Genomic DNA, 15,427 nt, shown 5'->3' with positions numbered 1-15,427 from the left:
TTGCATAGCTGAAGTCGAAATAGCTTAATTTGGCTTTTGGCACTTTCTACACAGCAGGAAGTCAAAGGACGAACACTCTTCTTTCAACTTCCCGTACTCCTTCTGAAATGTGGGTTACTATGAGTCAGAGTAAGAAATCCTCCAGCTCAACATTATTTCGAAATAATGGCTTGTCGTTAGATGCGCATTTTGTTATTTTGGAATAATGTCAGCTATTCCGAAATAACACTGCTGCATAGACGTACCCTCAGAGCCCCACTTGTCCTTTTCCCTGGCACTGCCAGCATCACTGGAACACCTTTAGCATTGCACAGTGAGCACTGCTAACTGGGGCACTGCTGGCAGACTATCCTATCCTTTCCCTGCAAAGAGATGACACATGGGGATACGTGCACTGGGTCACATTTTACCGCTCTCCCCTCCCCCAAAGTTTTCTGCCATGGCTTTCCTGTGAGCTCTCTCCCCTGCCTCCCCTGTTTGCTGGAGGCAGCCTGAGACCAGGATGTGAGAGCTAAACACACAACACTTGCACCTGAATTTCCTTGGGGCAGGCGGCCTTGTCTAAACTGTTGGGCACAAAGGCATTTCAGCATAGTGATAAGCACAAACTGTAATGGAAGCAGAAAAACAGTTAAAAAAAGAAAGCCTGAGGCTGTTCATTAGAAATGTGATATGAAAGTAAATGTCTCAAAATGCTTGTGTCAGCAAACAGGCAGACACCACCCATTCCCACTCCTGTTCAAATCAGGGATCAAGTGAAGCTTATTGGTGCAAGGACTGTTTGTTTACCTCTCACACGCTGGTCCCAGGCTGCCTCCAGCAAACAGGGAAGGGAGGTGAGGAGGCCCTGGCAGAAAGCCTCCCCATGTGTCACCTCTCTGCAGGGAAGGGAAGGGATGGGATGGATGGTTTGGGAGCAGGCATCAAGACTAAGAATAAGGAAGCTTCTTTCTGTACTCCTATACCTTGCAAACCTCATGGAGGATCATGGGTTCTGGCAAGATGCAGCTCCCATGTAACAGCGTGAAGCCACATACCAGGCATCTATCCTTGCCTATTCTGTGTCATGTTGGGGGGTTCAAGCCACTTCATCTTTAAGCCTATTGGGGATACCCAGAGCTATAACCCACTGTGTTACATCTCTGCCTCAGTCAGAGTGAATATTGCTGGCAATTCCCTGCTACACCAGTCTGTCTTCTTCACAAGCACACTCCTGCAGGCTCTCTCAACTCAAACCTAGCCAAGTAGGGAACAGTCAATGAACTCCAGCCCCAAACTACTCAGAGACGTTTCTTTGCAATGCACAGTATAGACTTGGTTCGGTGGCAGATACCAGGATGATTGTCAACAAAGCATGGTCGTAGCTCCTTAGGTCAATGCCTACAGTTACTTTAGCACATGAATGCTCCATATAGTGGACTCAGCTCAGTGAATAGCAGGACTTTCTGTTGTCCCTTCAGCTGGACAAAGACACACCTCATGTGACTCTCTTTTACAAATGGATATAAACAAGTGACATTGCCAGTCTGCCAAGGTTGGCTACCGCCCTTTACCTTTTATCTGTTTGATGGATACATTTGTATCCATCACACAGTCATCCTCACCTATTCTTTCAGAAGAGCAAGTGTGGTCCTGTGTCATTTCTAGGGAGTATGTAACTCTGTATTGTGTTGTTCTGGAATTACCTATCTGGGGTGTGGTTATTGAGTGTTTTGTGCCTAGCACTTTTTAGCAGTGTTTGAATGTAAGCAATGCCAGCCTTGGTCTTGCCACATGTATCTGCAAGTAGACATGTTTTGTAACAGGTCAAGGTCTGATTTTGTTTGATTCTTGCTAATTATGCTTTATATTAGCAGGGCTCAACCTTGTTTAGGTCTTAGACCTTACAACAGGACTTTTCTACCAGGCCCCAGGTCTCAGGTGCTCTCTCTTACACTGACCTAACCGCCACGTTCAATTATTTTTGAATAATTGAGTTAAAAACCCTTTGGAGTTTCCCATGGTTTTTTTGTTCAGCCTGATCTACAAAAGCACTATTAAAACAAAGTGTGTGACATTATTCTAGTTAAGATAGTTACTGCTGTTCACCCCTTGCTTCTAAGTTTAGACAGTCAACTGGTGTTACTGAATTTTGAGTTGTGTGCTTTATTTTTCCCTCCTCCTCCTCTCGCCTCCTACATCTCACTTTCAGAAGCAAATTCTGATATCCAAAATGTAGTTTTTCATCTGACAAATTATTTATTTGGGAACATACATTGGCAACAACAGTCATTAATAAAACTCAATATTGGAATGGTATAGGAATGGGAAAGAACATATAGAAATTGTTTCTCGTTTCATACTTTTGAGATGAATAAGTCAATTTCCTTCTCTTTGTAGCATGACATGGGTTATTTTTTTCTGTTGATTGGCTGAAATGTGCAAGTCTAATGTTTACAGGATCAGTCCTAGACACACCTTAAAAATACATATTTAGAAATCAGTTCCCATTTACTTGCTTTCCAAATCCCAAATTCTTCCTACTGCAATTGATAACAGAATTAATGCCAACAAGTAAATGAAACAATACAACTCACAGTATGGTTTAAGTATTGTGCTTATATTAAACTATGGCTGCACATATATTCAGCACACAGATCCCATAGTCCTCCATGCGGAACAAACTAGACATTAAAATGAAAGGCTTCTGCTTCAGTGGAAGTTGTAAATCATGGGTCAAATTTGCTCCAGTCAATCTGAGTGGAGTTATACCAAGGGTGAAATTGATCAGTTATTGCTGAAACCTTTCCTGAGCAGCACCAAATTCACTTGCATTTTTTACTCATTGTATTACATTAAAGAGAATTCTCTAAACTATATTCATTTACTCAAGCTGACTGTAAATATACAAAAGTAGGGTTATTTATTTGATATATCTTTATTGGCATCATTGATTAGTTAATCTGTCAGCTACAAACTGTAACAGGACTCTCTGCCCACCAACAAAAAGCTGTTTTTTGTAATGATATGCAAACGAGAGTAAAACAATTTGTATGAAAAATATTCTGCTTTTTGGCATGTGTGATCATTTGCTTTACTGTTATCCAGTTAAAAGTTTGCAGTTGAAAAATTGCAGTCTTTTCTTAACTAAACAAGTTTCTCTTTTTCTTGTGTACATATCTCTGGCTGTTTCAAATATTTATCTATAGCTAACCATTCATAGAGAATAGAGTTATACCTCTGTAAGGCAGCAATGTGCTGGAGGAAAAGAATTGTAACACAGAAGCCCCTGTGCCTGGATGCTCTATGGCCAAAATATTCAGACCTGGATGCCTCGAGTCAGACTTCTGAATACACACTGGAAGGCACAATCTCTGTAAGTCCTATCCCAGGTGTACAAGGAGTGCACTTTATTCACCTGGCTAGTGACTGAGAGCGAAGAGGAGAGACTGCTATCTTAACCCTCTTTTCCTTACTTTCTGACTGTTTGCTCCCTCGAGAAAGAGACAGAGTGGGGTATGTAGGTATAATTTGGGCCAAAGGCGACATAATTTGCAGAAATTATGCCACCTCAAGTAAACGGAAACAGAGCATTCACAGCTGCAGGATTTTATGAACAGCCATTTATTTTACAGAGCAGGGTGTGCACTGTCACCTTCCTTGTCACACCAGCAAAATGGGAATGTCCCACAGCACGGCTGCAGCCAGGGCTTCCACATAATGTTGTACAAGGAGAGCTGCTGTGGGACGGGAGTCAGGGTCTGGCGATGCTCCTCCACTGCTCTTTCAATTCTGCTTATTACTATGTCAAACAAGGGCTCAGTGCCAGGTGAGAGAGGTTTGGCCTCAGATGGGTCTCTGGAGAGGTCAAAGAGCAAAGGAGGGTCGTGATGGGTTACACCATCCCCAGAACATGGGCAAATTCCTCTTCCATAACATGCGCCAGCACCTTCTGGATGGAATATTGGGGTCACATAATGAGCCTTCCACAGCGCCCCACCTGGCAGGAGAGAAACCAGACATAGGTGGGTATCTGGGTATAAAAGATGGATATAGCATGGCCCAGTAGTACTTGAGAGTGCTCTTTTAATGAATAAAAAACATTTACCAACTAAAATATACAGGGTTACAGACTTTTTTTAAGTCTTTCACAATAGACCCCTAATTTTGAAGACACTAGACACTGTGGACATGAAAAACTTCTAGACATATTTCTCAATCTATTGTATACAGCTAAGTCCTGAGGGTATGTCTACACTAACCCCCTAGTTCGAACTAGGGAGGCAAATGTAGGTATTCGAAGTTGAAAATGAAGCCCGGGATTTAAATATCCCTGGCTTTATTTGCATGTTCCAGTCCAGCTGCCATTTTTAAATGCCACTAGTCCGGACTAACTGCCAGCGGCTATATGCGGCAGTTAAACGGTAATTTGAACGAAGTCCTTAGTTCAAATTTCCTGTTACTCCTCATTCCAGGAGGAGTGGGGTATGTAGGTATAATTTGGGCCAAAGGCGACATGATTTGCAGAAATGATGCCACCTCAAGTAAACGGAAACAGAGCATTCACAGCTGCAGGGTTTTATGAACTAACAGACTTAGTTCGAATTACCGTTTAACTGCCGCGTGTAGCCACGGGCAGTTAGTCCGGACTAAGGGGATTTAAGAATGGCACCCGGACAAGAAGATGCAAATAAAGCCTGGGATATTTAAATCCCGGGCTTCATTTGCAACTTCAAATGCCTACATTAGCCTCCTTAGTTCGAACTAGGGAGCTAGTGTAGACATACCCTAAGATACAACCGGGTTTGCTCCGATCCCACAGACAGAGACAAATACCTACAGGATCTTTATAGAGCATTCCTAAAACTGAAATGCCCACCTGGAGAAGTGAAAAAACAGATTGACAGAGCCAAAAAAGTACCCAGACTTGAATTACTTCAAGACAGACCCAAAAGAGGAAATAACGGAATTCCACTTATTACCTACAGTCCACAACTCAAACCTCTCCAACCCATTATATACAAACTACAACCCATCTTGGAAAATGATCCCTCAGTCTCAGAGGCCTTGGGCGAAAAGCCTATTCTCGCTTACAGACACCCCCCAAGCTGAAACAAATTCTTTCCAGTCACCATGCTACTCAACCACATTATGGCGGTGTCTACACTGCACCCCTTTTCCGGAAAAGGGATGCAGATTAGACACTGTGGAATAGCAAAATCTGTGGGGGATTTAAATATCCCCGGCGGTATTTGCATTAACATGTCTGCCGCTTTTTTCCGGCTTGGGGATAAGCCGGAGAAAAGCGCCAGTCTAGACGTGATTCTCCGGAAAATAAACCCTTTTCCGGAGGATCTTTTATTCCTTGAAAGTAGGAATAAAAGATCCTCCGGAAAAGGGTTTATTTTCTGGAGAATCACGTCTAGACTGGTGCTTTTCTCTGGCTTATCCCCAAGCTGGAAAAAAGCTGCAGCCATGTTTATGCAAATACCGCGGGGGATATTTAAATCCCCCACGGATTTGCCTATTCCACAGTGTCTAATCTGCATCCCTTTTCCGGAAAAGGGGTGCAGTGTAGACACCGCCATAACAAATAAGATATACTTAAAGGGAACATACAGAAACATGTTGGGGAACATTTCAATCTACCTAATCACTCTTTAAAAAATCTCCAGGTGACTGTCTTATCACAAACCAATTCTACAAGCCAAAAACACAGAGAGGTATTGGAATTACAATTCATCCACAAATTCAATTCTCACTTTGACGGATTCCTCAATCGAGATAGTGGATGGCTGGGCCATTATCAACCTAACATTCAGGGAAGGTGCCACCAGCTCTTTGCCTGTGTATATTCTTGTGTTAGTACCCTTCCTCTCTAACTGCTATCCTATGATCCTTATCTGCTTCTTTTAACTAGCCTATCATTAGGTGCTTATAGATGACCAGTTCTGCCTATTTGATTTTCCCTTTGATATTTTCATACCCTCTGCTCGTTGTTTCCCACCCCTTCAGTTTTTTTCCTTCCCCCCTTTCACTTTTCCCCTATTTATTTTGGATCTGCACATCCTGAACTCAAAACTCCGGTCATCTGAAGAAGTGGGTGGTGCCCACGAAAGCTCATAATACCATCTACATGTTTTGTTAGTCCATAAAGTGCTACCAGACCTTTTGTTGTTTTTAAGTTTATCCTGTACAGACTAACTTGGCTTCTCCCTGAAGCTTCGAGAGGATGGCACTCTCCGTGTTTTTATTAAACTTCCACTTATACCTTTTCTCTATGTTGTCTGCAAACAGTCCTTTGCTGTGGTGCATCTCCTGCTGGCATGAGACATCACTGACCTCCATGCCAGTTTTGACTTACTAAGAACCCCAGGAGTCAATCCATAGGATCCACAGAAATTATACCAAGCGTAGACAACTTTACTATGTATTATTGCAAAAAAGCAGTCAGTTAGTGATTCCCATGATGACTGCTCTTATGAGGAGGAACAATTTGTATCCATTGTGAGGAGAATGTCTATACTCACTGTCCTTTTGGTGCCATCGTGCTGCATGTAAATATGACCCACAGTAGTGAAACATGAATTCATGCTCTGACTGTTGAACTTTTCCTTGTAGTAAAGGCAAAAGGTTCTGGCCATCAACTATCCTAGTGTGATGGAGACAAGAGAAATCACCAAACTGGGACAATAAATATACGTATTACTCATTATGCAGGAGAAAGTTCTTATTGCCACTGGCACTATATCCTGAGACTCTTTATATGTTTGTATGTAATTTCCCTGCTGCACATAACATACACACAGAACAGCTATGAGAGAAGTTAAGTAAATATTGTAAATCTCTAAATAAAATGGTCTTTGAAACAAAACGTCAAGATTACTTTATTGAATTGTACATAAACAGTTGCTACTAACAACTAGTTCTTATACAAAACAAAGGTTCCTATTCAGGAAAGCATCCCTAACAATAACTTAAGAGCGCTTAAGAATGCTCTTCTGAATAAGGGTGTTTTTAAGCACATAATGCATCTCTGATTTAGGGCCTAAATTAGTATTCCATAGTTTTCTTGGATTAACAGTATCGAGCAGTGTTTTTTCTCTTATGCAGAAGCATTCCTAAAATGTATTTCACAAAAGGTGCATTTTTCTAATACTTTGTTTTTGCTTTTTCTCCTACGGCAACATTTTCAAAAGCATCTAAGGGTAGGTCTACTCTGCCACTCTAGTTCGAACTAGGGTGGCTAATGTAGGCATTTGAACTTGAAAATGAAGCCTGGGATTTAAATATCCCGGGCTTTATTTGCATGTTCCTGGGTGCCGCCATTTTTAAATGCCCCATAGTTCGAACTACCTGCTCGCAGCTACACGCGGCACAGACTAGGTAGTTCAAATTAAAGCTCCTAATTTGAACTACGTTACTCCTCATTGCAGGGGACCTAGATAAGCATCTTACCTCTTGAGATTAGAAGATTATTTTTTGATGAAATTGGTTTTCAATAACCACTCATAAAGTCTACTCTCTGGATGGTGAAATAAGGCCTAGAATGCCTAAGCAGACTGCATTTTGACTTCTTGGTAACCAGTATGTTGAGATAGAAGTTTACTTTGGTAAATGGTTTGATATATCTAATGATAGAATAATTGCCAACGTGGGAGTGACTCCACCCTATTTCACAGCAGTTTGTCCTGAATCTGGTATACTCAACTGTAAAGCATTGAGGCCCAGTGACATTCTCTGTAGACTTCTGGGCTTGGGTAATAGACTAGACTCAGATATCCCTTCAAGGAGGGAGGGTTTCAAAGCCCAGAGTCTAGCCTGAGCCCAGACATTTGCACAGCAATGCTAAAACCCCCCAACCCTGAGCTTTGCGAGCCTGAGTCTGCGGACTTGGGCCAGCCATATGTGTTTCATTGCAGTTGTAAACAGACCCTTGACTAGTTCATTTCATACTCTCCATGGTTTCCTTGTTCTGATCTCTGTCCCATCCCTATGCACCACATGCTATAACCCTAAACAATATCCTATATTATACTTGTATAGCAGCAACATATGCCATCAAAGCCCATTGCTTAATGCATATCACACTATGAATATATAGTATAGCAAGAATATAAGCTGCAATATTATCATTACAGATACATGGAGCGATTATGTTTATTGTCTCTATACCTGTCCTGGGGCACTATGCCTCCACCCAGGTGAGCCACTGTGGGATAAATGTCCATGAGGCTTGTAGGTTCATCAATAACTGTGTCAGCAGGCAATACTCCTGGCCATCTAACTATCCCTGGCACACGGATCCCTCCTTCCCAGCCTCCCATGCCTTTTCCACCTACAGGAAAGTGACATATAACAATAACGATTCATTAGCAGACACTAATGCGAACCTACTCATAAGGCTTGTATACAAAATTAAAGACAGATGGCAGGAGCAACTTGCTCCTCCCTAAGGTTTAATTTTATGGTTAAATTTTGATTTAATAAACTTTGAGAGGAATGCCCAGAATCACTCTAAAAAAATCAAACATACCCTCCAAAAGCAGGAGGAAAATATAATGAATGTTTATAACTACAGCTTGCAGCATGCAATAGATGGGGAAAATGGGCAAACAAGCTGTCAAATATATATTCATCAGCAATAATTCCCTCTCTTTCGTATTACATAGCTCTCTCTGAACTCAGTTGTTACTCTATATCCTTTTGTAGGGTCAGAGTGAACTGCTGTGATAGGAGACAGTTGCTCTGTGGTCTAGCAAACCAAAGGGACTAGAAACACTCTGAGAACACACAAGACTGAAAGGTATGAAATATGTTTTAAAACTTATACAGGCAGTCCCCGGGTTACGTACAAGATAGGGACTGTAGGTTTGTTCTTAAGTTGAATCTGTATGTAAGTCGGAACTGGCGTCCAGATTCAGCCGCTGCTGAAACTGATCAGTTTCAACAGCGGCTGAATCTGGAGGCCAGTTCTGACTTACATACAGATTCAACTTAAGAACCCCAGGCATCCCCAAGTCAGCTGCTGCTGAAACTGATCAGCAGCTGATTCCAGGAAGCCCGGGGCAGGGGCATGTTTACTTCAGAGGAGAGTCACTCTTCTATAGAAAAGCAGAGAGGAAGAATGCATGCTGGTCTATGATACAAAGATACCACATAGTGTAGAGGTGAGAGACATTGGCATATCGTTCTGATAAAATTGTCTGATGTTTGTGATACTTTGGAAGCCATGGGTCAATATAAAACAGAATTGGGAAACTGAGGAAGTTTATGGTCACAGCTTGTGGTTCTAAAGATACAACAAAACACTGAAATGTTACTTTGGAAATACATCTCTGAGCAATGTCCCCTGGTGATCCCTAGGCAAATTTCCACTTCAGTAATTTAAATCCCTTTCCCTCACTCCCATCCCACTTGCTTAAGATGACAAGAAATGATAGTGAAGTAGAAAAAGAAGATTCAAGTTTGGCACAAGCAATGGGCCAACTTTATTTCTGAATGATTTTCCTAAATACATATGGATCAAATTGCTTTTCATTTCAATTTAAGAGTCCATTAAAAAGATTTTGAACACGTGAATATAAATTACATTACACAGTGTTAAATTCCCTTTCCTCTTCTGAATGTGGTGTTTTTTTATGATGTTCATGCTAATTTAGTTTTGGGTATACTGGTAACAAATATTCCCAATATGTTACATTCTTCTATGTTTATATTTTAAGTGACCTAGCAAAATGGCCAGAGAATACTGGCAAAATAATGGGGAGAGGGGTAGGAATGAGTGAAAGAGAATGCAGAACTAAATGCTATGTAGAGACACCTAGATATCTCAGAACAAAAATAACTGCTTAATTATAGACACAATAACAAGCACAGCTGCACAGGAATAGGAAATTGCTTCACTTTTGAAGAGAGTGCCACTAAGATATAATCTACATACAGGCAGTCCCCAGAGCAAAGCCGCGGAGCACGCGGCCAGCTGACAGCCCAGACGCGTCTGGGCTGTCCGCTGCCCACGTGTTCCGCCGCTTTGCTTCCTCTCCCTGGTCTGCTGGAGAGCAGGGAGAGGGAGGGCCCCGTTCGTAACTGCAGATCCGACGTAAGTCGGATCCGCGTAACTCAGGGACTGCCTGTACAGCATTTAAAAAGCCTGATCCTCCATTTTAATCTAGAGATTCAGTACACATAGGTTCTGTTTAGGCATGGACTAATATTTTAAAAAGTGACTCAGGCACACAGGTTTAGTCACTTAGGGCACATCTACATAGCAGGGCTAAAGCCGAAGTAAGCTACGCAACTGGAGCTACATCAATTGTTTACCTTAAGTTGAAATAGTTTATTTCGGCTTTTGGTGCTCCACAGCAGGAAGTCCGAGAAAGAGCACTCTTCCTCCGACTTCCCTTACACCTTATACAATGAGGGTTACAGGATTCGGAGTAAGAAGTCCTCCAGCTCGACATTATTTTGACATTACGTCAAAATAATGGCTTGCTAGGTAGATGCAGATTATGTTATTTCGGAATAATGTCAGTTATTCCAAAATAACACTGCTGTGTAGATGTATCCTTAGCAGCCTAAAACCCAAGTTATTATTTCACTTTTGAAAATGACATTTAGGTTCCAACATTGCTTAGGTGGTTTTGAAAAAGTTACCCAAGAACTCCAAGGCCAGAAACATGAATCTGAATAATACAAAAGCTATTATACGATCTCATTTGAACGTTTAGTCAAATGATTTCCCCAAAACACGTTGCATATAGGAATTAGATAGCTAGCTATAGGTAGAAAAAAATTTCTGCATCAGGATGCTCTGATTGCCTAATCATATATATAGTAGCCCAATGTCTGTGACTCTGTAAGGCTGAAATTCTGGCTGTTCCCTCTGGGCTGTGCTGTTGCCTCCCTGGCTATTCCCTCTGGGCGGTGCTGTTGCCTGAGTTACATCCTTCACCTCCCACCGTAAAAGAGCCTGGCTGTGTATATCACTGCCCCACCCCCTTCACCTTCCGCCATGGCGCTTGGCTGACTTCAGCGCCGCTCAGACGGGCCGCTGCGGGGAAGCCCAAACGGCCACTTGTTCTGCTTGCTCCCCCACAGCAGCTCGGCTGAGCAGCGCAGAAGTCAGCCGAGCGCCATGACAGGAGGTGTACCCGTGCCCAAACACCATCAAACTCATTCACCAAGCCTGTAACATGGGGAAGGAAGCTACTTCCTCTCAATGTCAGCACAGACATTTTACAGTCCAGACACATAAAGAAAAGCAAGGAGCTACTAAAGTTTTCTCCTCCTTCTCCATGAAAGCAGGCAAACTCCATTTCAGTAGTACACAATTTTCACAGTTCAGGGAATCACAGATTCAAGTCTTTGCCCCTGGCTATGTACTTGGCAAGTGTTGCACTAGAAACCAGGCCAGGTTGCAAAATTAAATCAAGTTGCAGTTTGAAAAATGAAAACATTTACATGCTTTCTGACATGAACTGGATGGGCTGCTACATTCAACACCCTAATTACATCACAAGCTAAGTATTGGGCACTTGCAGCCCACTCTATGGGTATGTCTACACTAGCCACCCTAGTTCGAACTAGGGTGGCTAATGTAGTCATTCGAACTTGCAAATGAAGCCTGGGATTAAAATATCCCGGGCTTTATTTACATGTTCCCGGGTGTCGCCATTTTTATATGCCCGGTAGTTTGGACTCCCTGCTACACGTGGCACGGGCTAGGTAGTTCAAACTAAAGCCCCTAATTCATACTACCGTTATTCCTCATTGCAGGAGGAGTAATGGTAGTCCGAATTTGGGTCTTTAGTTCGAACCACCTAGCCCGTGCCATGTGTGCTCATAGGCAGGGAGTCCGAACTACGGGGCATTTAAAAATGGCGGCATCCGGGAACATGCAAATAAAGCCCAGGATATTTTAATCCCGGGCTTCATTTGCAAGTTTGAATGACTACATTAGCCACCCTAGTTCGAACTAGGGTGGCTAGTGTAGACATACTCTATTAACCTAATTTAGCACAGATACTCTAATTGACAAGATTTTTTTTTCTTCTCTTTCCCTTCCTTTCTTTTTCTGCTATTTATTTGTACCTCTGGACTCCTTGCTCCATTCATCTAAAGAAGTGGGCTGTGCCCACAAAAACTCATGATACTATCTATATCGGGGTGGCCAACCCACGGCTCGCGAGCTGCATGCGGCTCTTCAAAGGAAAAATTGCAGCTCTCGCACCCACAGCTCTTCTCATGGTTCCCTGCTCTGATCTTTTTTTCCTTGTCTGGGCAGGGTGTTGCTTGGTGCAGCAAGATCTGATGCTGCAGCCGATGGAAGCCTGCTTGGGCCACACGCGGCTTGTTTGTTTGTTTTCCCTCGGCTCTTTGCACTGTATCCACCACTATTTTGGTTCTTCGTCTATAATGGGTTGGCTACCCCGATATATATTTTTTGTTAGTCTCTAAGGTCTATTCATTGTTTTTTAAGTTTTTTCAGTTACAGACTAATATGGCTATCCCTCTGCTGCTTTCTGATTGGCATTTGTCTGGTGTAGAGTATATGAAAAGTATAACAAAACCTTCAGTGTTCAACTTTTCACTATAAGGGTGTGTCTAGACTACACCTCTCTGTCGACAGAGAGATGTAGATTAGGCACATCGAAATTACTAATGAAGCAGGGATTTAAATATCCCATGCCTCATTAGCATAAACACTTTTTTAATGGAGTTTTTTTTTAAAAAAAACGGCAGTCTAGATGCAGATCTGTCGAAAATAAAGTCTTTTTTGAAAGATCTTGTTAACTTCATATTTTGAGGAATACAGGATCTGTCGAAAAAGGCTTTATTTTTGACAGCTGTGCATCTAGATTGCCATTTAAAAAAAACTGTTTAAAAAAAGCAGTGGCCATGTTTATGCTAATGAGGCACAGGATTTTTAAATCCCTGCTTCATTACCAATTTTGATGTGCTTGATTTGTATCCCTCTGTCGACAGAGGGATGCAATCTAGATGTAGCCTAAGAAACATCATGTGCCTCCTTTCCTTTTCTGCTCTGAAATGATTAGCCATGCTTCTATGACTTCTGGGGCACATAACCATAAGTGAATTTGTGTGACTGCATAGAGATCATGCATATTTATCCTCTACTGGGAATGATACCATAAAATTCCATTGGAACTTATGACTATCAAGAGCTTGTATACGCAAAAAAAAACCCACTTCTTTGTACAATTTTCCTTTGCTCTCTACAACAGATCAGGTAATCACTAATTAAATACAATTCAATACTAATTCAATATATCACCATTCTGTGACGTCTTCCATCCTAGGAATTCACACAGACATTATGCAAAGCTTCACAAAACTGTTGTAAGACAGACAAGTTTAATACCTCCATTCAGACAAAAGACAAATGGAACTCAGAGAAATTAAGTTTGCTGTTCATGGTTACACATGACATCTGTGCAGCATTGGAATCCAACTCTTAGGGTATGTCTACATTACCACCCTAGTTCATTTCACGAGGAGTAACGGTAGTTCGGACTAGGAAGCCTAGTCCGAACTACCTAGTCCGTGCTGCGTGTAGCCGCACGGCACGGAGTCCGCACTAGTGGGGATTTAAAAATGGCGGCGCCCGGCTTTATGCAAATGAAGCCGGGAAATTCAAATCCTGGGCTTCATTAGCAACTACGGTTGCCTACATTACCACCCTAGTTCGAACTAGGGTGGTAGTGTAGACATACCCATACTGACTCCATCAATGCTAGTCAAGCACATTAATTTTCGATTGCATTTCTAACCTTAAAAGAATTCATATGGTATCTCTTGCCTTTATATATGCCATTCCAGCCACCTAGCTGAGCTTTTCCTTCTTGAGCCTCCAGTTGTCCTCCATGGTCAGAGGCAAAATATGTGAATGTGTTGTTTTCTAAACCTTCCCTATCAACAACATCAAGAATTTTACCTGTAAATAAAAGAAAGACAGAAAAAGAGTCAAAAGCCTACTATGAATCAAACAAAAAGATCCAGATTTAATTAAAACGATAAGGAAACTAATGCTTTGCAAAGCTCTCACAGAAATCTTTGTTTTTAAGATTCTAAAAGCTTGCTTGGTACCAGAATTGCACCTTTTAAAAACCAATGATACATGTTTAAAGGAAGTCTTTCACAAAAGACACTTACCCACCAACCAATCCATTTCTTCTACATTGTCTCCATATAATCCATGTGTGCTCTTCCCAAGAAATTTCTCCGTAGTGAAAAGGGGTGTGTGAACATGTAAAAAGGAAACCAAGAGGAGGAAGGGTCCATGTTTATTTCTTAAAGAATTAAAAGAATATTTTTGTTGTGCATTTGGAAAATTCTAGAAGTTTCACAGTTGCTCACACACACACTATAACTAGAACCACACTCATCTTGACATAATGCCACTGATCTGAATTTAGGCTTTTTGAAGTATTCTTACTCATACTGTGTATAATGGAAAACAGTAGCTATTTGGGGGGCATAATCTCTCTCCCCAGAAGTCTTTCCCTTACAATGCATATAGTATATATTTTCAAAACAATTTCCCTAGTGAGATCAATCGCCAAACCCCCTCACAAGAGGGCTTTACCTCAGCACAAAACTTAGCTATTTTCTACTGTATATTAAAGAGAAAGAGAGAGCATGGTGGCATGGAAGGCTATTAACTGTGTGAAAGCAAATGACGGACACATGATAGAACATCCCAGTAACGTGTGCTCCTAAATCCAAATTTCCAAAGGAATTTAGGTCTTTTTACTTAGAACAGTATTTAGATGCCTAAAGGCCAGATAGAAGTCTTGAGAAATTTTCAAAAATGTTGAAGTGAATGAAGAGTCTATCTCCCACCAAAACTCTTTCAGTAGGAATGCTTAGGTCACTTCTGAAAATGGGACTTAAGCACTTTTAAAATATATACCGGAAGAAGCTTTGTCTGCTATGTATAGCGCACTACAGTTATCTGGTTGTCTCATGAGACTTTTGTTTGTTTTGCTTGTTTTCTTCCATGTGAGAACCAAGTATGATGAGCCATTGCTGAAGACAGGATACCTGACCAAGGGATCATATGGTCAGTCACTACAGTTAATCTATTATATATTTTAGAGAGTTTGTCTGCTTGTTTGATAAAGAACTCCTCCTGAACTCTAAAAGCTACAACTACCAAATTCAGAATACAGCTTCCTCCTACCATAACTTAAAGCAATGTAAAGGCTTGGTTGTGCCAGGGAAACAGGATGTGCCTGGAATAGGATTGCTTCTCATAAAACCAAACAGAAAAGAGATAAAACAGAGAAATTTGATTTAGCTGTGCCAAAACAATGCTTAGGGTTTGAAAACTAGAAGAAAATGTTATTGGAGACCAATTGACTATAGCCCTTTTCTGTTAAAACATTGCAAACGATAAAAGTGTATAGGGATGAAAACAAAATAA

The 15,427-nt window shown here is 41.5% G+C and overlaps 1 protein-coding gene across 3 annotated transcripts in view; it reads right to left on the bottom strand.

The window, feature by feature from the left end:
* Positions 1 to 2,218: 2,218 nt before the first annotated feature.
* The window catches only part of LOC102454929 (arylsulfatase D-like), a 30,627-nt gene continuing 17,418 nt past the window's right edge, over positions 2,219 to 15,427 (bottom strand). For all 3 annotated transcript variants that reach the window (XM_006112250.4, XM_075915537.1, XM_025188985.2), the window contains 5 exons: positions 14,155 to 14,291; positions 13,802 to 13,936; positions 8,155 to 8,317; positions 6,510 to 6,631; positions 2,219 to 3,979 (listed from right to left, as the gene is read on the bottom strand). In XM_006112250.4, coding sequence (XP_006112312.2) covers positions 3,609 to 3,979; positions 6,510 to 6,631; positions 8,155 to 8,317; positions 13,802 to 13,936; positions 14,155 to 14,291 — 928 coding nt within the window. In that variant the 3' untranslated portion in view covers positions 2,219 to 3,608. The remainder of the gene's footprint in view (positions 3,980 to 6,509; positions 6,632 to 8,154; positions 8,318 to 13,801; positions 13,937 to 14,154; positions 14,292 to 15,427) is intronic.

Source organism: Pelodiscus sinensis, chromosome 1 (genome assembly GCF_049634645.1).
Source record: "Pelodiscus sinensis isolate JC-2024 chromosome 1, ASM4963464v1, whole genome shotgun sequence".
Lineage (NCBI taxonomy): Eukaryota > Metazoa > Chordata > Testudines > Trionychidae > Pelodiscus > Pelodiscus sinensis.
The sequence above is the reverse complement of the archived record's forward strand: the minus strand, read 5'-3'. Positions and strand labels throughout refer to the sequence as shown.